General features: G+C 36.6%; 1 protein-coding gene across 2 annotated transcripts in view; it reads left to right on the forward strand.

Annotated features, from left to right (window-relative positions):
• Positions 1–4,795: 4,795 nt before the first annotated feature.
• Positions 4,796–23,136, forward strand: part of LOC140153732 (C-1-tetrahydrofolate synthase, cytoplasmic-like) — a 38,322-nt gene continuing 19,981 nt past the window's right edge. For both annotated transcript variants that reach the window (XM_072176561.1, XM_072176562.1), the window contains exons 1-11: positions 4,796–5,005; positions 7,846–7,930; positions 8,570–8,629; positions 9,460–9,513; positions 10,315–10,451; positions 11,284–11,384; positions 12,491–12,627; positions 13,495–13,606; positions 16,282–16,454; positions 20,368–20,597; positions 22,845–23,028. In XM_072176561.1, the coding sequence (XP_072032662.1) occupies positions 4,944–5,005; positions 7,846–7,930; positions 8,570–8,629; positions 9,460–9,513; positions 10,315–10,451; positions 11,284–11,384; positions 12,491–12,627; positions 13,495–13,606; positions 16,282–16,454; positions 20,368–20,597; positions 22,845–23,028 (1,335 nt within the window). In that variant the 5' untranslated portion in view covers positions 4,796–4,943. The remainder of the gene's footprint in view (positions 5,006–7,845; positions 7,931–8,569; positions 8,630–9,459; positions 9,514–10,314; positions 10,452–11,283; positions 11,385–12,490; positions 12,628–13,494; positions 13,607–16,281; positions 16,455–20,367; positions 20,598–22,844; positions 23,029–23,136) is intronic.

Here is a 23,136-nt window from a genome sequence, read left to right on the forward strand (position 1 = left end):
TTGGTCTCGCTATGAGTTTTAAAATATTGGACTCGACTACGTCTCGTCCAATATTTTAAAACTCATAGCTCGACCATAAATATGGGCTCAATCAATCCAATTTTATATCACAACGGGTATCACAATTACCCAAATGCACGAAGTGCCAAAAAATTGGGACTGTTTGCATTATAGGCCTACTGGTCGCATGATAGCCATAATGTGTGATTTGGGTGAAATTTTGTTGTTCTTTGCCAAAATTACTAGCTGCGGATGTTTCTGATCATCATACACTCTTCACTCTTGTGCAAACCTTTTCCCCCGTATACAGCACCCTAAAAGAATTGAAGTTTCTATGAATCTGTCAAGAGGTCAAATTTGAGCAAATGATGCTCATTTTTGGAGGAAAAAAAAAAAAAAAAACCAAAAAAAAAAAACAGGTTTTTGGCCCAATTTTTTCGGACCACGTAACAAATCTTTGAGTCACTGTATTTTTTTTGTATTTTTTTTTTAAAACTAGATAAAAATAATGTCCCGTTTTTTAATTTTTTTTAAATTTTGATCAACTTCACCAAAAATATTTGAAATTTGGGACAAAATCAGGCTTTTTATGATTTTTGGGAAAATTAGCACCTCAATTGGTGTAAATTTCTCAAAGTTGGTCAAAGTTAAAAAAAAAAGTTTCGGAATTTTCTCCAAAAATTAGTATTTTTGCCCAACCTCACAAATGAACTTCATCAATATGTATTCTAAATAGGCCTATGTATATACTTCAACAATTATAAGCAGTTATGATGTTATGAAGCCCAAATGTGTCTGTAATTCCAGGGTTAAGACCAACCTTAGGCCTAAACATTCAGAAGATTTCAAAGGTGAAAGATTCCAAAACACACAGGTTCTAGATCATAGCGTCATCATCCCTATTCGTGTCAAAAATTGCCGTGATATAGTATACGGCGAATCCTCGAGGCCTCTCGTTTTTCAATAGCTACGCATGGCGATTTTGTTCGAGATAGGCCGAGCGACTCAGGCTAAGCATAGTACGACTATCATGTAAGATACCACCAAGTTCTATTCTACAAATTATTACGATTTGCGCATGCTCTAGTATCCCATATGGTGTTGCTATTAGTTACAAGGAAATTCGATTTGTTTTGAGGTAAACCCCGGGTTTTGTTATGATACACTAACTTGAAATTAAATACACTAATTAGCGACCATTGCTGTTGGCTCTGGATACATTTTTACTGCATTTTTGGGGTAACGATTTTTAAATCGTAAGTTAAAATTGTGATATATTTAATTGTGAGAATTACAATTATATAAAGGAACACAAATAGCCCATTCACCTAAAATCCAGGTGCTTGTATTGAATATTCGATCACACGTGTATTTCACAATGCATAGGCCTATATAAACTTTCTTTATCTATGTCAACAATAGAATATTGATTTCACCAACGGAGTATGGAGCTATGAAAAAAATATTTATAATAGGCCTACAGGGTGTTGACACTGTGAAATGTTTCAGCAAACCCTGTGACACATTCCAATATCTTTCCAGAGATTTGTATCACCCAAATTTGTGCTTTCACGGCATGATTAAAGGTGAAGCAATGAGATATATTCGAAATTCCAGTTCGGAAAAAGAATATAAGCACAAACTAAACTCATTCATCTCTAAACTACTATTGAGAGGATATGAGAAATCAGAAGTGCTGATTGCCTAACTGATGTTTCATACAATCGAAGAAACATCTATCTGGAGGATGTCAAACATTCTGATGATATACCTCTTGTCTTTAGCACCGATTACTTCCCCCAAAGAAGTAATGCTAATATCAAACAGGCTCTTCTCAGGAACTGGCACTACATATCTAATAATCAGTGTTCGAATTTAGGAAAAATAAATGGTTGTCCCACGGACAACCAGATTACAATTTCTGGTTGTCCGTCTAAGTTTTTGGTTGTCCGTAGGCCTACAAATGTGACTGCTAGATTTATGGTTGTCCGGCGGACAACCGAATCAGTCTTTTTGGTTGTCCGGCAACTTAAGTTTAGTTGTCCCGGGCAACCGGACAACCAAAATTTCGAACGCTGCTAATAATCATACTGCATAAGATCCTCCTATATTATACTTCGTACCCAAAACTTTGGAGAACGTCTTATCAGAGCAAATATAATTTCAAACGACAATAACCATGATGATGATTTATCTTTGACTTCTATCCAGAGGATGATTTAAGAAAGCCCCATCATGCACTGCAAAAGTGTTATCACTAGAGTTTCAACTGCCACTTTACTTCTCAAATCCCATTGAATTCTGCATGTGCAAAAGATGTTGTTTTAGAATTGTGCGTGTGTCATTATTACTTGGTCGATTTCAGAACAAAAGTAATGTGTGTTTAAAGGATAATTCACACCTTCTGTAGATAACATAAAATGTGAAATCGACTAGCATCTTCACAGCGTTTTTTATGTAAATATATTAAACTGTACAAATTCAAATTAAACCATGCACTTGCAGTACGTCTATATGCAGTGGGCGAGTAGTGGTGTCATGTTCGCTCACACAGCTATGCTAACCGCAAGTAACATAGTGGAATGTTGGGAAGTGCTAAAGCATTAAGTTCATGACACTATTTTAGGTCAAACTGCCTGTGATTTCTTTATTGTGACCTTTTCAAACAGCATGCTTTTTCACTGAGACCAGTAATGATTCCATTATATAAATTGCGCCTAAGCAACGCAACATAATGGATTTCATGGCCTAAAAATAGCATATACCATAAAGGTATATTTATCGATTCACTATGAAGGCACTTATATATTAATAGTGCCTACTCCTCAGTTTTATACCTAATACAAACTTTATACCTTTAAACTTTGTACCCAACTAGATTTTCATTATCATGAATTTGTAGGCCTACTAAGGTCTACTCTTTTCTAATAAAGAAAAGATATCCATTTTAATGAAATCATTCAAATCAAAACCACTAATGCTTAATTTTCATAGTAAAATATAATTTCTGTCACTAAATATTAGCATAGGCCTACAAAATGCTATAATAGATATTGCATTTTCCATTTTAACCTGTTACTAAAACTTGGACCAAATTGCCAATGTCATAAAGTTAGGCACTTTAGACCTAAGTTCATTAGCTATGCAGATCCATATATATAATTTATTTTTAAATTCATAGCTCGACCAATAAAATATGGGCTCAATCAATCCAATTTTATATCACAACGGGTATCACAATTACCCAAATGCATGAAGTGTGGGAAAAAATTGGGACTGTTTGCATTATACTGGTCGCATGATAGCCATAATGTGTGATTTTGGTGAAATTTTGTTGTTCTTTGCCAAAATTACTAGTAATAATTTTGTAACAACTAGCTGAAGGATGTTTCTGATCATCATACACTCTTCACTCTTGTGCAACTTAGAACCTTTTCCCCCGTATACAGCACCCTAAAGAAGTGAAGTTTCTATGAATCTGTCAAGAGGTCAAATTTGGGCAAATGATACTCATTTTTGGAGGAAAAAAAAAAAAAAAAAATAGCACCTTTTTGGTGCAAATTTCTCAAAGTTGGTCAAAGTTCAAAAATTTTTTAAAAAACGGGTCCTGAGATATTTTTATCTATTTTTTTTAAAAATTAATTAAAAAAAATTAATTGGGCCAAAAAAGTTTCGGAATTTTCTCCAAAAATGAGTATTTTTGCCCAACCTCACAAATGAATTCCGGGATGAATTCATCAATATGTATTCTAAATAGGCCTATGTATACTTTTATATACTTAAGACAACAAAGCAGTTATCATGGTTATGATGTTATGAAGCCCAAAAGTGTCTGTAATTCCAGGGTTAAGACCAACCTTAGGCCTATCTCCTCGAGAAAGTAATGAATCACATTTTGAGATTTTCTCAAAAACTGTTACTTTTTTTTTTCTTTTCAAAGTTAGTTTTGCTATAATCTGTTATGCTACTTGGATTCCTTGCATCATTTCCCCCGGTCATTTCCTTTCTGAAAATGTATCATTATTTACATGCATGGTGTTTAGAGGTGTTTAGAGGTAGGCCTACTATCTAAATTACCGAAGTGACTAGAGAAAGGTAGGGACTTTCTAACTTTAATTCATGGACTCATGAAAAAAAGAATAGTGTTAACTCCGTCTTTTTACTAAAAATCATTTTCTTGGGTAAAGAACCTTTAGAACCTTAAAGGAACCATTCAGAGAGAACCCTTAAAACACCCCGGGTCAGGCTAAGTATAGAAAAGAAAAAAAGTTTTTTTAAACCAAAAAGGGTTACTGACACTAGGCCTATCAGGAGCTAGGCCTATCATGATATGGCATGGTACGCCGCTCAGGGGCTGTGCCGTAATTATCAGCCCTGGCCGGGAGGGTAAGGGGGGGGGGAAGAAATTTTTGGCGAGCCGAAACTGGGGGAGCAATTTTTGGCAAGCCGGGGGCAAGCGATTTTGACACATTCATGGTCCCCCGGCATGGTCCACCTTTTTAATAAAACGCGGCTCCAAAAAACTGAAGGCTTAGCGGGAAATAGGCCGGCGGAGTAGCCGAACGCTAAAATATGCAAATTGCTACTTTTGGCGGTCCGAGAGGTGGGGGTGGGGACCGATTTTTGGCAAGCCGTTTGGAAATTTTACCCCCTCCCCCTCATAATTATTGCACAGCTCCTCAGCCGCTGAACCCGGGCGCTGAACTTGTCTTCCTGATTATTCAAGAAATTTTAACCAAATTTGTATACACCCTATATGCCACGTGTGGCCGTAGTGAGGTCAAAGTTCAAAGTTTAATCTGTCTGTGCCGTCGCGTTGCTTGATTTGAGAGGTGCATGTGATTGTGTAAACTGCTCTTGAGGAGATAACTCCAAACAGATAACACCTTTTATCGAATTGCTATAATTTAATAGTTCTTTGATTTCAGGTGTAACGCAGCAGCATGGCTGACTCGGGAGACGTACAAGCGTTTGGCAATAAAATCGACGGCAAAGCAACTGCCCTGTAAGTTGAAATTGACCCGATGTATAAAATGATCATGAATGATGATCTGTGAATTGTGATTGAACATGTGAATAGTCTATCCTTGACCTTGCTCAGGAAGTCTAGCCACAAATTTGCTCACCGACGAGCTTCACATTCGAGGCTTTATCATGTTAGGCCGTATAAAATTAATATTTTGGTTCTCTTCCCTCCCTCCTCAATTTCTGGGATTTGTCAGATTTTTTTTTTTTTTTATAGATTTTTCAATTTTTTTAGTCTTTGGAATGATTTATGAAATCTTCATACATATAAATAAGTTTATTAGAGAACAAGCATCACTTCCAAGTCTTTTTGTGGTACTCTAGGGGGTTTATCCCTCAGAATCTCACATTTGAAAAAAAAAAGAAAAGGGCCTCATCGCTTCCTCGAGCACTGTTGGAGAAGACCGAAAACTACTGACAATGCTAATTTTACATTGGAAAAACAAAAACAAAAACAAAACACCTCCCTCCCTCATCAATTCATGAAAATCCTCTGGACGAGAACCAAAACATTAATTTTATACGGCCTTATCATGGAGTTTGATATATTTTACATTGTAACATGTATTTTAATTTTATTATATATTAAATAATTTTCTGAATTCATAACTAGTCTAGGACTAGTTTGTCATCATAAAAATATTAAAAAAGGGCATTTATTATTATATTATTATTTGAATAATTTATATCAGCTTATAAAGCCATAAATTTGTTTGATGAAGTCAAATGAACCTTGTGTTTCACTCGGTGCAGTGGAAGCACTGTCTTGTGATTGAAATAACAATCAGTTTTGAACTTAAAGGAGTATTTCGTGATCCTAGCATCCTCTTTTAATGACATTATTCTGTAGATATCCACGAAAAAAGCCTATTCCCAAAATTTCAGTTGATTCCGATTTTGCGTTTGCGAGTTATGCATGATTATGTGTATTACACTGCTCCATAGGCATAGACAATACGTTGTAATTTCGTTCTGGTGCACCAGAATGAAATTAAAATTTCACAATATCTTTGTTAAACGAATTAATCTGCAAGATATTTTGTACATGCCTTTTGTAAACATTATGTAGCCAGAGGTATCCAGTAATCTCAACTTTTTTTTTTGAAAAGTGGGGGGATGAGGCTGTGGATCATGAAATGCCCTTTTAAATGTGAATAAATCATTTGCAATACATGCAACACTTTTTTTGTGAACCACTGTGACTTTTATTCAACTATGCAACGGTTTCCTGGCTTTCCTCCAGTGCAGCTTTTTTGCCCAAAGCTGTTTAAACAGGACGAGTCGGGTCCTATGCAAGGTTTTGTGTTATTCTGGGTTTGTGTTTTTCTACTATTTTTCATATTCTGACCGACGTGACGGCCTTTAGGTTAAAAAAAAGTTATGTCTCAAAGTCAAAGCCCACACGCATGTTCGTTTTTTCTTATCACGTCAATGTCAACTGAAATGGCAAATTTATTTTATATTTTCCCTTTTTTCCTTTTTTAATAGTTTTTGCCCTAAAATCATGTAATTCTGCAACAAATTTGGAAGAAAAGTTACTTGATTCGATGCCTGCATTATTTAGATATAAAACAATTGATATTTGTACTTCAATTGTGTAAATCAACCACAATTTTATGCTGTGTACTTTTGAGCACTCGAAAATGACATCTTAATTCAAAATTTAGTTATAAAAAATCTTTAAAAAAAAATCTTTAAAAAAAACCCTCATTCCGCATTCGTTTTTGAAACTGCCATTTGGGCTTTGAGACATAACCTTTTTTAGCCTGATGAAGGCTCCTACAATTCTGAAAAAATATACATAGAATAATATATAACATACCCATTGGGACATAAATTGTAGCTGTTACATTTTAAAGATATAAACCTTAAGGGATGGGGTATGAACGTTTGGACAGTATTTTTTGTGGGATATGAGAGCACCCCATAGATATTGAATTGCATTCTGAATACGAAGAATGTCCTTCTGATATCAAATAATTTTGATCTTTTGAAATTTGCAATGTAATATACATTTTATATTTTTTATATTTCACAGTCCTCAAATTTTATAAATCTGATGATATGTACTTAAAGTGTATGTAGCTGGGATGAAAAGCCGACGATCATTTGAAAATTTTGACCTTTCGTATTGAAGATATGGATTTTTTTTCCCAAAACACCAAAAAAAATTAGGTCTTTTGGGGGAAAAAATGTATATCTTCAATATGAAAGGTCACAATTTTCAATTGATCGTCGGCTTTTTTCTCCCAGCTACATACGCTTTAAGTACATATCATTATATTTTTAAAGTTTACTTCGAGGACTGTTATATATAAAAAAAAATTTTAATATCAAATTTTAATAATTTGTCATAAAATTTGTGTTGTATCGCGAATTTCAAAAAATGAAAATTATTTGATATCAGAAGGACTTTCTTCGTATTCAGAATGCAGTTCGATGTCTGATGTGCTCTCATATCCCACAAAAAATACTGTCGAAATGCTCATTCCACACAGCCAAAAAGTCTGCCCTAAACCTCGCGTGCAGGGAGCTGTTGAGGTAATCAGTTTTAGTGCCAACATAGAATAGGAAAATTTAACCAGTGTATATAATCAGAGCATATTAGATGAGCTTTACTGGAGTGGTGCAATATTTCAATAAATTGCCTTCTTAAACCTGTTTGGAATGACTGTGGACTGACCGAGTTCTGGACAGACTGAGAAACTGCGTAATTAGTATTATGATATGACCAGTAAACCAATATCATTGAACAAATAAAGAATTTTGTAATAAAAAATTTTGTAAAGAGGGTAATTTTCTTCATTTGCTCCATTTCAGAGCCATACGTGGTGAGATCAAAGCCGAAATTGAAAGAATACGACAAGATGTGCCAAATTTCAAACCGGGTCTTGCCATTATTCAAGTAAGTATTCATTTGAACACCTGCTAATTTAAGAAAATTGACACTTGTTTCAGATTTAAGGAACTTGGGTTATAATCTTACAATAGGCACGCCCACTTGATGCAAGTGCTTGACAAAATGCCTGAGCATACATGTTTCAGGCATGAGAATTTTCAGGCTTTCTGTTTCCTTGATAATGACAATTATATGTGACAGGGGTATAATTTTGATCATGTGACATTATATTATCGATGCTGGCAATTGAGCATTCAATGGTGTTACTTAAATACTGTATAGACCACTTGACATACATGTGATGTCATTGCCCGACAGTATGTGTGCGAATTATGGCAATTTCCATTGTGTTTTGCCCCGCAGTGTGCGTATGCATCATAGTTTGGTCAGGGCATGTGCATTTTAAATAGCCTACCACATTTCATATACAAAAAAGCCATTGAACAGTGTTGCAGTTCGTTCAAGCACATTGATAGACCAGTCCCTTGCCTTTGTTGATAAACAATGTGTCAAGTGGTCTATAACTTGATCTTTAGCGGGTCCATTCAAAACTTATTTATTGAAATAATGTCTTGAAGAGAGCAAGAGAGATCTTTGGTTGTTTCAGTAATTGATGACTGTATGATTATTTTTCTTTCTTTTAAGATTGGTGATCGTGAGGACTCCAACATATACATCAGGAATAAGCTGAAAGTTGCTGAAGATGTAAGCAAAGAGGATATTTGAATTTGATTTCTTACAAAAAGAACCTTTATGTGTGTTTGTTAAAAAAAAGCAACCTGTAAGATACATGTAGATACAAATAGGTCTTAACAAAAATATTAATAAACTAACAGGAAACGTGTGCTTCTTGTGGGTCTCTGCTAGTATTATCAGGCATATGTTGTTTGATAGGACCTGAATCGTTTATTTTTCATTCAATGCAGAATGTGTTCATTATGAAGTGATTGAACAAACACATGGTACTAATTTTTCAGATCCAAGATGGCAACCACATTAAATATAAAAATGATGCAATCAAGTTGTGCAATACCTCAAATTCTTCCTCTAATCATAAGGAACAAATAAAATTATGTTGCATATCTGTAGGACGATTGGTTATACATTGGTTTGACACTTCAAGTTCAGTAGTGACGTCAATGCTTTTTTGCGGTTGCGCCGCAAGCGTGTAGATGAATTGCCCAGCGCGCAATTATCTTTACGCTTGCGATTCGAGACTGCGGCCAGCGAAATACGCACATACTTCACTACCGAACTTGAGATGAACCAAATTATGAGTTATAGGGTAAAATAGGCAAAGGGTCAATGACCTTTTCTACATGAGTCAAATTTTTAAACAATTTCTGACGTGAAAATGTTCTTTGTGTTTTGTAAGTGAAACTAAATACTGATAGTAAATACAATACTTGCCAAATCTGTGTTTGATGTGTTTTATATGAAATTTCATCATGCATGTACTGATAGTGAATACATTATGTGTTTGATTCTTTCCATATGAAATCTCACCATCCATGTATGTGTTTTCCTCACTCCAGGTTGGAATGGAAGCTAAACAATATAAAATGCCCAGGACTACTACTATGCCACAGGTAATGCTGCTCTCTATCATGATATGTAGATTTGTAGCACCTTGCATTTAAATTAATTACTTGTTATTGTATCTTGGTCACAAAAGTCATGAGTAGAGTCATATCTACGTGAAAAAAATACAGAAGCAAATTTTTAGAAACAGATCAGATTGAGAAGTGTGCAGAATTTGTGCATAGACTACTTTGTACCGGTACAGTATCATGGAACCACATGCTATAATGGGAAACTGAATGAATTATGTTCAACTTTCACACCTGGCATCTTGTAACAATACACAATGTGTAGTTCAATGCGGTGACACTGTGTATACTCTCAAAAATGTTCAAATTGTGAAAAATTGTGTCAAACAGAAAAAATCACTTTTTGGTTAGATGTCATCACCGACAAAGAGTTAGACCGGGTCTAAAGTTACTAAGTGGAATTTAGTCCTATCAGGAATGGTCCTTTACTCTTATTTTCACTCATTTTAAATTTTTAAAGATTTAAATGTAAAGTTCAAAAATAATACAAAATAACTTCAAAGCAAATGTAAAGGAAAATGTCCTTCCTCCTAGGACTAAATTCCAATTAGACCCGGTCTAACTTTAGACCCGGTTTAACTCTTTCCTATATACGGACCTTAACCGTCAGGTAGGTGGATGAACTTTGCTACAAACTTCAGCATTGCTGTTTCATCCAAATAGATGCAACATGTCAAGATTATGAGCAACAAAGGTTATATATATAAGAAATAAAGTGGATTACTTCAATATTTTACGTGTTAATATTATTCTTTGATGTCCTTTCCCTCTGATTTGCAGGCTTTACAGCAGATAGCACAGCTGAATGCTGATCCCAGGGTACATGGTATTATTGTTCAGATGCCACCAGAGTCTGATGAGCCTATGGATCAAGATGCACTGCTTAATGCTGTATCACATGCCAAAGACGTTGATGGGCAAGTGTTTATCTTAAAACCAAAATAAGCTGAAGTATATCATAACTATGTGGTTCTTAATTACAAATCAACTGCTCAGTGCTAGAAGTGGGTAAGAGCAATAGCTGCCCTGTGAACATTTGGCAATTTACGCACAGTATATTGTACTCATCTACACATGGCAGCTATTGCACTTACCCACTTCTGGCACTGAGCAGTCAACATTTTCAAGGACTTGAATAGCCAAATATTTTTCTAAAGTACCAGCTTGAGGAATAATATACCTGCATGTGATGTCTTATGTTTTCTTTTATATTTAAGAGTAATTCAAAAGCCAAAGACAATTGGTTGGCGGCAGGGTTCAAAAATGCCAAATTAGCCCTCGAAAATTCAATAGCTTTCAATTATGGGGAAATTGTTATTTTAATACAGAGTAGCTTCTGACAGTAAACTATTTTGATGCCAAGTTGTAGCTCAAATGGGGATTATTGGTATTTAACCCTTAAAATGCTAAATGTAGCCCACAAAAGTTACTGGGGCATTATTTGTCAAAAGTAGCCCCAAAATAATAAAAAAGTATTTCAAGGCCTGGTTGGCAGGTCAGATATGAACCATAGGCCAACAACTAGTCCTGAGACCTCCATCTATAACCAATAAGATCTAATAAACATTCATTGTGGATGAGGGGGTGAGCTTACGTGAACTCACCAACAAACAAGGAGGAAAACTTGTCCTCACACCTCCAACCAAGGACAGTATTTTGGAATTGATTGTCCACTAATTACCAATCACATGTTGGCCATTATGTAAAGCAAGTCATTTTGTGACTGTGTTTTGTTTTCTTTCTTTGCAGGCTATCAGACCTGAATGCAGGCAGGGTATCCAGACAAGAACTTGATAACTGTTTCCAGCCATGCACACCCAAAGGATGCATGCAACTCATTAAAAGATGTGGTGAGTGGTAGACAGTTATTTAGGGATTCAATCATGTTTCACCGCTGTTACGTTGTTGATCACCATTTAACAACGATACATCTACGTCATCTGCATGGATTACTGAGCAAAGTAAACTATGCAGACGCGCATGACGCGAGATGTTAAACAGTGATGACCAACTATGATGACCAACGGTGATGATGAACAACAGTGAAACATGATTGACTCCCTTTCAACAACAAAAACAAACTAAAGATAATCCAATTCACATGATTATTTCATGAGGAATGTCAGTTAGGAGGTCATTGCCACTCAAGCATTACAAGAAGATCAATGATTTCTTTGTTGATATCAGCATTCAGCAATAAAGCTACAGAATAAAATGGCAATGTTCAGCCGCTTCAAAATAATATATTCAACATAAGTTCCAGGCATGACAAATTTTACGCGCAACACATATGCGCACTTCTGTTAACTTGCATTTGCGTATACGCAGCTGTACAAGTGTAGATTCATTACCAATTAACCAGCGTTTGCTCCTGTACAAAGGTTTAGGTTGAGTTGTTGAATTTAAAATCAACTTTATGTAGCAAGATGGACAATGTTTGTCATGACCTTTAAAATGGATGGGATTGTTTCCAAGTTTCTGTAGGTTATCACTTTACTCTATGTATAATGTATGTACTTCGTTTCAAATATAATAATAAAATAATAATAAAACGGCATTTATCCACGCTTTCTGAATACTCAGATTCCTCAAAGTGTGCCACGGGTCGATATGCTGCCAAGCCCCAAAGGGCAGCGCAAGTTGACCTCAATGCTGAGTGTGACAGACAACAGGCCCGGCTGATCCCCTGCTCTTTACTGAAAAAGGCCTGCAACTTTTACATGTCCAGATATTGCTCTTCTGGTACATGGGACCACCATTTTACGAGACTCTCCTAACCACGGCATGCTATGCACCCACTGTGGTGTCTGCACATTTAGGGCCACAATGAGTGGGATAGAGGATAAATGAGAAAGCTCATGATCTTACAACCTTCCTATATGTATAATCTGGCATGAAGAGTAGCAGAAAATACAGGGTTTCAATATGACTTCTTGAATTTTATCGTTTTATATAGGTGTGGACGTGCAAGGCAAGCGTGCTGTTGTCTTGGGCCGCAGTAAGATTGTGGGCGCCCCCATGGCTGATCTGCTGCGTGCTAACAACGCTACTGTAACCATATGCCATTCCAGAACAAAGGATTTGCCATCCGTTGTGAGTAGTCTTATGCTGCCAATGAATTTGTTACGATAGCAAGGCATGGGGGTTATGTCTGACATTGTTTGATTTCTTGATCATTTTTAAATCTTTTTGGTAAATATTAACATTGCTGAAAGGTGTGTTTGAAGATTAACACCATGGTGAGGGTGATATTGCTATATGATATTTTAAATTCTAAATCACTCGAGTAGTTGAAAATATTAAATCAAAATTAAATTTGTTTTCTGTGTATCAAGGTGTATGTTTTGTTACAGGTTAAACGTCCTATTCAATGATCCCTGAAGGTGTAAAAAAAAGTGAAGGATTGGTCATTAAAATTGTCGTTAGGTATTTTTGTTATGAAAAATTTGCCCCCAAATAAAGGGAAAACATTGTTATTGACAAAGTTGAAGCACAATCAAATTCATGAAGTTACTTTCTCTACTTAAGTATAGAAATTACAGATTCATGTAAAATGTCTCATTTTGTTTTAAATATATTGTGGTTTTGCAGCCTTTTGGCATAACCACCAGTTGGCTATGTTGGCACATCTATGACACTAACAAAGGTGCCAAACTTGTGATTTTTGATGATTTTTACGATACTTTGGATGAGCAAATCACTGAATGGGCCTTTGAAAGACATGTCAAAACAAGGATTTTAAATAGTTGAAGGTTAACAGAAAGACACCTTGTGACTCCTGCTGTGTCAAACTGACTTTTCACAGCTGTTGTTTGAACATTCATTGAAATTATTTCAGTGAAAAAAAAAGTGCTTTGCAAAATACTTTGCAGGAATGAGACCATAATTTAATATTTTGTAGTTATCAATTTAGTAGTTACTTTTTTAAATTGATTAATTAATTGGTTTTTGTCTTACAAGGTTCGAGAAGGTGATATTGTAGTGGTTGGTATTGGTAAAGCCTTGCTTGTCAAGAAAGACTGGTTGAAACCGGGAGCAGTTGTCATTGATTGTGGTATTAACACAATACCTGGTAAGTCAATATAGCCTTGGTCAAATCTGCTTACAATCGTATGTAATTAAATCAACTAGTAAACAAGTATAGGTATTGATAAGGATGTTTAATTGTCTATGTCATCATCAGTGGTATAATCATTTTCAAAAACAAACCATGGAAATAGTAGGTGAACAAACAAATGTGTCGGTTATGCAAATTTAAATCTCTGCAGTTCAGATATGGCTTGTGACATTTGGATACACAAACTTAAGTAAACATCTGATTAAGCAAAAAAGTTGAGGCAACTGATAAACAGCCTGTCATCAATAAGGGGAATAAAGGGTTCTGGGTGCAGTTGTCAGACACATGGAATCTGGCTTTGAAATGGCTATACCTTATCAATCAAATTCCAGGACAAGTCCTTCAATTGGATCCAGATACTTACTGATACCTGGTTCCACTGGTACCTGGTTCATTAAAATTAAAGAATCCAACTATTAAAATGGAAACTTTCACAATTAAAGCCATAATGTGTGATTTGCTTCACAGCGACGCCCTCAATTTTACTCTGATTTCTACTTTTTGCATAAATATAATGCCCAGTGGTGTACTAAAATACCATGTAAAAAACTAAGCCTGAAGTGCTTTAATAACAGTCAAATTTAACTTTTTATATTAAAACCGGGTCGACCCGGTTTTATTCAGAGTTCATCGATCGACTGGTTGCTAATATCTCCTGTGGATTTCAACTTATGTCTACACACGTCGAGCGCACTGCACACGCATTGTAGGCGCTGGAATGAAATCTCAATTTTCTTCGTTATATCTCATTTGGCTCGAAATTAAAAAAGGGGATAATGTGATCAGTAAAAACAAACATTTAAATAGGAATCTATTCTTTATGCAAATCACACATTATTGCTTTAACAGTGGTTTCAGTTTAGAGCAGCCTACTACAGTGGAAACTCGTTAATACGAGATCGCCGGGGTCGGCATTTTTAGCTCGTATTAAGCGGAGTTTGTTTTAAAAGTCAGGTACAAAATATGTGTCGGAAGACTGCATGTGTTTAAGCCCAAAGTCGGCTCAGTAGGCTGTACAAGCAAAACTTCACTGGTCGAGTCTGCATAGCCATCTTCATTATTTTATAGGCTAGATTTGCAGCCTCCAAGCAATGTCATAGTTCGAAATTCCCTCAATCGGTATGATAGGCTAATAATTGTTTTTGATTTTCGGTAAGAGGCTTTTTTCTCACAGCTTTCTGATGAAATTCATATGATTTTCTCAAGCTGATTATCGTAAACAAATAAAACAATTATACGGCGATATCGGGATTTCCCCTACTTCCAGCAGCTAGTAAACATGCGGCCTTGAAGGGTTTCCCACTTTCGATCCAAGGGCGGACTTCCGTGTTTGCGATTGGCTAGTCTGATATGTCGTCAGCAATAATTGGCCTTATATGGCAAATTTCGTCATGACTTGATTTTATAACATCTAAAAATAGGAAAGGGAATCCTCATTTGCCGCTAAAGTGATGTCTCGAGCGAGTATTTTGTCTACTTCTCATATGATTTACATCATAAATTTACCTTGGGAAATTAGCTCGTTTTATCCATCATAAAAACAATAGAAAACAAAAGCTTTGACTGACAGCAAGTGCTCAGATATATGGATTTTGTGTTATTTACCTCAGATAAACAGTTTATTTTGTACAGTAAATAATAGGGGAAAATCGGGACCACGAAGTTTCTGTTCAGTAGTAAGCGGTTTCTCGATTAAGCGATCTCAGATAACGAAGTTTCCACTGTACAAGGAAATACTTGTCTAGCCCTATAATGTCAAATGTTTACGAAAATAAGTCCCCTTGGTATAATCCTGAAAGTTTTTGCAAATCTAACCCTGAATACATCACATCGTCAATGGGCATGTTTAACTTGCCAAGAAATGATGGTGTATTTTCTGTACAATTTATTAAGGTTTTCAGGAATTACTGAAAATAGTCTATTTTTTAAATGGTCACAAAATATGATTGATGCAAAGGTAAGGATATAACAAATTCCAGAGTAAAGAACTCAATTTGTCAAGCAAAATGAGCAATTTGTCAAGCAAAATCAAAATTCAGTCTTCCAAGATCATATGTGCTATGTTCAGAACTTTATTTTGCTGAAAATCATTACAAATGGGGAGCAGCGTGGTCCAATGGTTAAGGTCTTTGCCTTTGGTGCGACAGGTCCCGGGTTCGATTCCCCACAGGACCTTAAAAAACAAAACTCTGCTCTCCCCGTGGTTCATCTGGTAATGGCGGGCAGATGATCCATGATAAAAAGACCTTGTTACAGGCGGTTCCGATCAGGGTAACGCCTCGATTGTCAGTTACACTTGCCTGTCCTATAAAATTACCCCGACCAGCTATCTACAGCGCACCCCCTTCGCTCACCAGGTCACTTGTATCTGGTCAAGTTTCGCCAGCGTTATCTCCTAGATTTCAGCTGTTAATGCCTAGATATGCCCGACATAAAAAAAAAAAAAAAAAAAAAAAAATGGTGGTACATTTTGATCATTTTAGTGTTGCTCAGAACAATAAAATACAAAAGAAGTTGAACACTATATTATATCTGAAAACCAATATTGGCAACAAATGACTCGTTTACCTTGATCACATCACATTTGTCATGTCATTTCTAATCACACTCGGACATCCCTTGTTTTCTAGATGCAACAAAGAAGAGTGGTAAACGTCTGTGTGGTGATGTAGACTACGCTGAATGCAAGGAGGTAGCCTCATACATTACACCTGTACCGGGTGGTGTTGGACCCATGACTATTGCTATGCTGATTCAGAGTACATTGGAAGGAGCCAAGAGAACACTCAACACTGATGCACTTGTAAGCAGATTATATTTGCCATCTATAAAAAGTTCAAATCATAGGCATTATTTTACAACTTAAGATTTCACACCACCAAATAGTATTATACGGTCGTGCGCCCTGAATGCATTTCTCAGAAAAACCCATGGATGGCCTAAAGTAAGCATTAAAATGACCAGAAATTTGCATAACTTTGGCTAAATTTGGATTGATCATGATTAGTAATATCAAATCCTGCAAGTGTACCACAGATGGGAGAGATTGAGTTTTTTTAATGATTTTAAGCAGTCGTTTCTGTGCAGAAACACTGGCATGATTTTGCAGGTATATTAGGTAATTCCCAGACATCATGGACTTCGAGGGTCAGTTGTTAAAAAATAATGACGGTCAACCTATATTTTTTCTAGTCAGAGGGATCAGGCTAGGGCTAATTTTAACCATCATAGCTGTCGCCAAGAACTGAGTCGCTCTTGCGAAGAAAAAATGATGTTTTCTTGAGGCAAATTTAGTACATATCTCTATGGGGATTTATTTGGTGGTGTGATATCTTGAAATAGGGAATAGAAGATTGTCACTGATTATGAATAGGTGGAGCAATGTTTAGAGAGATGCGATGCCAGAGCAACTGATATCCACTGTGATAAAATATTGGACTTGCCTATCCTTGATAACATGATTGGAGATAGTAAAACCCACATGCATGTTGTTATGTTTGTTGAACATTTGAACTGTCAATAATTTGTTTGCAAACTATATCACAAAACATCATCAAAGAACCCAGATTTTACGTAATTCTGATCTGATCATGAATATATAGTACCGATAACATCAAGCATATGTGATCTATAGGGTCCACAACTTATAAGTTCCCCCTAATACTTTTTAAGATAATTTGTTTTACACATATGGACCAATTTATAGCGTCACACATCATTGCGTTCAGTCACAATGGCTAATTGTGTAAGAAAAGAGGCCGTTTTAAAAGTTGCACCTTCGAGTCCATAGCAGTCATGTTTTCTTTAACAAATAAATGAATAGACCTGGCCTACTGTATTGTTTGAGAGCCGACTCTATGGACTCAGATGCAACTGTTGACACTGTTTAAAATGGTCTTTTTTTTACATAATACGTGTGACCAGGGCCGGATTTACCTTTTTGGGGGCCCTGGGCCAGGCCAAAATTTGGAGGCCCCAAACGCACCGCTAGGAAGGCATGTGCACTCAAGTGGACAAGTTTTTAGATTGTTTTAGGACATTTGCGCGCAAAAAATGTCAATATAAAACTATTTTAATCCAGATTGAAGCTGAATTTTGCTATATAACAAGACAGTGTGTGCGAAGCGCGCAACATTTTGCAATTTATGTGCCCTATTTTGGCCCAAAACATGGTGTTTTTCGGCTAAAATGGAAGATGCACACTGCACAGGGCAATTTTGGGGGCCCTGGCCCTATGGTAAATCTGGCCCTGCGACCTGCGTGTGACGCTATAATTTGATCCATATGTGTAAAACAAATAATGCTACCCATACCTTTTTACATTTTTGTATTTCGTCAAATATTTTTCGATTTATATTAAAAAGTATTTATTGGGGAACTTATAAGTTGTGGACACTATATAACTGCATTATCAATAAGGGTGATGGATAAGTTCTTCGGTCTCTGTTGCTTAGTAAAAGAGAACACATCAACTTTCAGCTTCCAGGCTATTTCCAAGGCCACTAAACATTTGTATCATCTCTGTCTCCCCAAACCTTATTATTATTTTGTAATGGATTTAGAAACGGAGTATCTATAAAAATAAATATACGTCAAGGAGTTAGAAGAAACAATTATGCAAAGTACTTTCAAATTAAAACACTTCATTATCAGTAATGCGTCTGTGTGTGAAAAGAGGAATTGGTGAATTCAAGAAATTACCTAGACGTCAAATTGGCCATGGATTAGTTTTGAAGACCATTTGGGAATTTCTTTTCACTGACTGACTGTATTATGATATGAACAAGGTAAAGTTTTTATCTATTCAAACTTATGTCTGTTATTATTGTCTGATAAGGGCATTCAGATTAAAATTTATTCAATTATGGAGAAGTCATGGTCTTTCAACTTTAAAAAAAATTTCATTCTCTAGATAGGGGATTAATTACACCTTGAAATTTGAATGGGTATGGAATGCAAAAAATACACTTTCAAAAATGTGTTGTGGTTCTTAAGATATGTGTCATTTTATGAAAATGTTTTGTTTCGACAGTCTTTACATCATAACTCAAGAACCACGATACCTACAAAAGTGTAACTGTGATATTTGAATTCTTTGGCAAACCCACTTCAAAATAACTACAACACCAGAGGTCATTACTATTCACAGGATACCACCATTTGTCCAATTCACATCGTAGCTGCCCTTAAAAATAGATAGTAACTATAGTACATTAATAATATTATTGATGAGATTCATCAGGATCGTTCAAAGTCAAATTAAATAAATAAGTTCTGATAACAGAACCAAAAGAAACTAGACTTAGCTGTGGTCTAAGACCACGAACACAGCCGTGGTGTGACCCCTTAATGACCTTTGACCCCAAAATATATAAAAACGCCTATAGACAGTGGCTAATGTCAATGTATGGGTGCACGTGGCACCACTTTGCTATGTTATTTGTGGCAGAAGGGGCATTTTGAAGGTTTTCGCCTCACACCGGAAGTGCCCCTTAATGACCTTTGACCCCAAATAAAAAAATACCACATATATATTGGGTAACCACAATTCATGTGTGAACATACCGTTACTATCCTATGTTTTTCTTAGCAAATAAAATGTTTTAAAGTTTTTTCGTTTTATACCGGAAGTGACCCCTTAATGACCTCTGACCCCAAATCTGTGAGGACCTCATAGACACTGGGTAATAACAGTGCATGTGTGCAAGTGGTGTCACTGTCCTACGTAATTTGTGGGAGAAGAAGCATTTTAAAGGTATTTCGTTTTATACCAGAAATGACCCCTTAATGACCTCTGACCCCAAATCTGAGAGGACCTCATAGACACTGGGTAATAACAGTGCATGTGTGCAAGTGGTGTCACTGTCCCACGTAATTTGTGGGAGAAGAAGCATTTTAAAGGTATTTCGTTTTATACCGAAGTGGCCCCTTAATGACCTTTGACCCTAAATAAAAAATACCACATATACATAGGGTAACTACAATTTATATGTGAACATACCGTTACTGTCCTATGTTTTTCTTAGCAAATAAAAATGTTTGAAGTTTTTTCGTTTTATACCGGAAGTGACCCCTTAATGACCTTTTGACCCCAAATCTGTGAGGACCCCATAGACACTGGATAATAACAATGCATGTGTGCAAGTGGTGTCACTGTCCACGTAATCTGTGAGAGAAGAAGCATTTTGAGTTGAAATCACGTTTTTGACCCCTATGACCCGGGCGTGACCTTTGACCCGATTTAATTTCATATGACATGTAGGGGCATGGTCAATGATGGTTGTGACCAAGTTAGGTCAAAATCGGTGTATGCATGTAAGTGCTAGAGCAAATGTAGTGGTCGGCAGAAAGAAGAAGAAGAAAGAAAGAAAGAAAGAAGAAAGAACCTGTAAGAAAAAAGACACAGCCGTGACTAACGTCACGGCTGTGTAATGAAGTACTCACTCAACATATTTCAGTTCCAATCAGGAACCTTGTTCACTCTGCAACGACTGTAACTAGTGTTTCTAGATGTCGGCAGTCCTTGGTGGCTGTAATGACGTCGGCACTTTTGTAGGTTGTCGACTAGTTACAGTCATTGTAGAGTGAACAAGGTTCCTGATTGGAACTGATATATATCGAGTGAGTACTTAATTTCTTTTGGATCTGTTACCAGAACTTATTTATTTAATTACCAGTGTCTAATTGTTTGTTCCTGTTACCATTCACTTCTACAGGCTGGTAGTTGGAAGCTTCGCTATCTGCCCTTGGCCCTCCAAGACCCAGTACCAACTGATATAGAGGTATCACGTGCACAGGTACCAAAGAACGTCTCAGAGCTTGCCTATGAATTGTCCCTGCTGCCTGATGAGGTGGATTTCTATGGCAAGAAGAAGGCCAAAGTTTCCTTGGATGTATTGAATAGGCTTGAGAATTCACCTAATGGCAAATATGTGGTTGTAGCTGGGTGAGTAGCAAAGATATGGTAGTCTGGAAAAACGTTTTGTCAGCACAGTCATTCAAATTTTTGCTTCCAAAGTATTGTGTAATTTTCTATCCGAAATGAAGTTGCAAATCAAGCAATGCTAATGAGTGTTCATCTCATTTCAGTTATCAACAGTGATCCTGAATCTTCTTTATCAGTGAACTTTTCTCTTTCAAGTGTGTTTGTTTTTAATATTGAAATAACTTTAGCCAAGTAACCAGTTATAAGCTCTTTAATCAGAGGCGTAGCACAGGGTGGACGAAGTCCGGGAGTTTAGGGGCCCCGGGGGTTCAGGGGCCCAAGCAAACGTGAAAATAAAGTGGGTTAGGATAGGGCTGATAAAGGAGATGTTACGAGATCTGATTGCGTTCGCCTGCGACCGCGAGCATGCACAGCCAGCAGTGACAAATGAGTTATGACCCCGAATCTGTGAGAACCGGAAGTGATCCCTTAATTACCTTTGACCCCGCAAAAATATTACATAGTGCTTAGGATGTCATAAGGAATATTCCTCGTGAATTTCAGCTTAATCGGAACTTATACATGGATTTTGATTTTTTTTTAAATTTATGATTGACCTTTTGACCCCCTTAATGAACTTTGACCTCAATAAAAAAAACCCTTTTGTACACCGACAAAATGCATTGTTCCAATTTTAATTTAAAAATTCTACTATGTTTAGTTGTTGAGATAAAAATTCTTGAAGTAATTTAGCTAAAACAGGAATTGACCCCTTAATGACCTTTGACCCCCAAAATAAAAATACCATGCATACATCCAGTAACACTGATTTATGTATGATGATTATATTACTCTGGTCTGTTTACATTTTGAGATAAAATTTGTTAAAACTTTTTGATAATTTTTGTTTTTGACCGAAGTAACCCCTTAATGACCTTTGACCCCAAAACTGTAGGCATCCTAAAGACCCTAGCTAGTAGCAATGCATGTGTGCTAATGGCGACTCTCTGCTATGTAATTTGTAAAGACAGTGATTTTTGAATATTTTTACAAATTTTTCAGACTTTTACCGAAGTGACCCCTTAATGACCTTTTGATCCCAATTCTGTGAGGAACTTTTAGACACTGGCTATAGATGATGCATGTGTGTAAGTGACGTCACGGTGCTATGTAATATGTGGGAGGAGTAGCATTTTTAGTGAAAATCCAAGTTTTGGCCATTGACCGGAAGTGGATGATATTTGACCGGAAGTTGATCATGTGACATCTGTGGCACCACCAAACGGTTCTACTGACCAAGTATGGTCAACATGCCTGAAAGCATGTGGCTACGATGGCTGATTATGATGTTGACAGAAGAAGAACGAGATCTGATTATGTTCGCCTGCGATCATGAAAGTATGCACAGCCAGCAGTGACAAATGAGTTATGACCCGAATCTGTGAGAACGGAAGTGATCCCTTAATTACATTTGACCCGCAAAAATATTGCATAGTGCTTAGGATGTCATAAGGAATATTCCTGGTGAATTTCAGCTTAATCGGAACTTATACATGAATTTTGATTTTTTAAAAATTTATGATTGACCTTTTGATCCCCTTAATGACCTTTGACATCAATGAAAAAAAAACCTTATGTACACTGACAAAATGCATTGTTCCAATTTTAATTAAAAAATTCTACTATGTTTAGTTGTCGAGATAAAAATTCTTGAAGTTATTTAGGTTTTTGACCGGAAGTGACCCCTTAATGACCTTTGATCCCAATTCTGTGAAGGACTTTTAGACACTGACTATAGATGATGCATGTGTGTAAGTGACGTTACGGTGCTATGTAATATGTGGGAGGAGTAGCATTTTTAGTGAAAATCCAAGTTTTGGCCATTGACCGGAAGTGGATGACATTTGACCGGAAGTTGATCATGTGACATCTGTGGCACCACCAAACGGTTCTACTGACCAAGTATGGTCATCATGCCTGAAAGCATGTGGCTACGATGGCTGATTATGATGTTGACAGAAAGAAGAAAGAAGAAGAACGCGGTAAAAACAATGCACAGCGCCGATGGCGGCTGTGCAAAAAGGGCCCTTCACTGCTCCTCAAGGCTCTTGCTACGCCCCAGTCTTTAATGTTCACTCGATTCTCAAATTTTGATTTTCTTTGTTATACACACTTCACTGCTCATTGTCCATGGGCCCCCAAGGCTCTTGCTATGCCCCTGTCTTTCATCCTCACTTATTTCTCAAATTTTGATTTTCTTTGTCACAGAATCACTCCAACCCCATTAGGTGAAGGCAAGAGTACGACTACCATTGGGTTAGCACAGGCTCTTGGGGCACACCTGAAGCGCAATGTGTTTGCCTGTGTACGTCAGCCATCTCAAGGACCAACCTTTGGTATCAAGGGAGGCGCCGCTGGTGGCGGATATTCTCAGGTCATCCCTATGGAAGAGGTACAATTTATTTGTTTGTTTTTATGTCTGTTTGTTAAAATGAAATGTGGAAACATGCTTGGGTAGCAGGGGTGTCTATTCTTCCAGAAAATTTAAATTATTCGCTCA

This window comes from Amphiura filiformis, chromosome 5, assembly GCF_039555335.1.
Source record: "Amphiura filiformis chromosome 5, Afil_fr2py, whole genome shotgun sequence".
NCBI lineage: Eukaryota > Metazoa > Echinodermata > Ophiuroidea > Amphilepidida > Amphiuridae > Amphiura > Amphiura filiformis.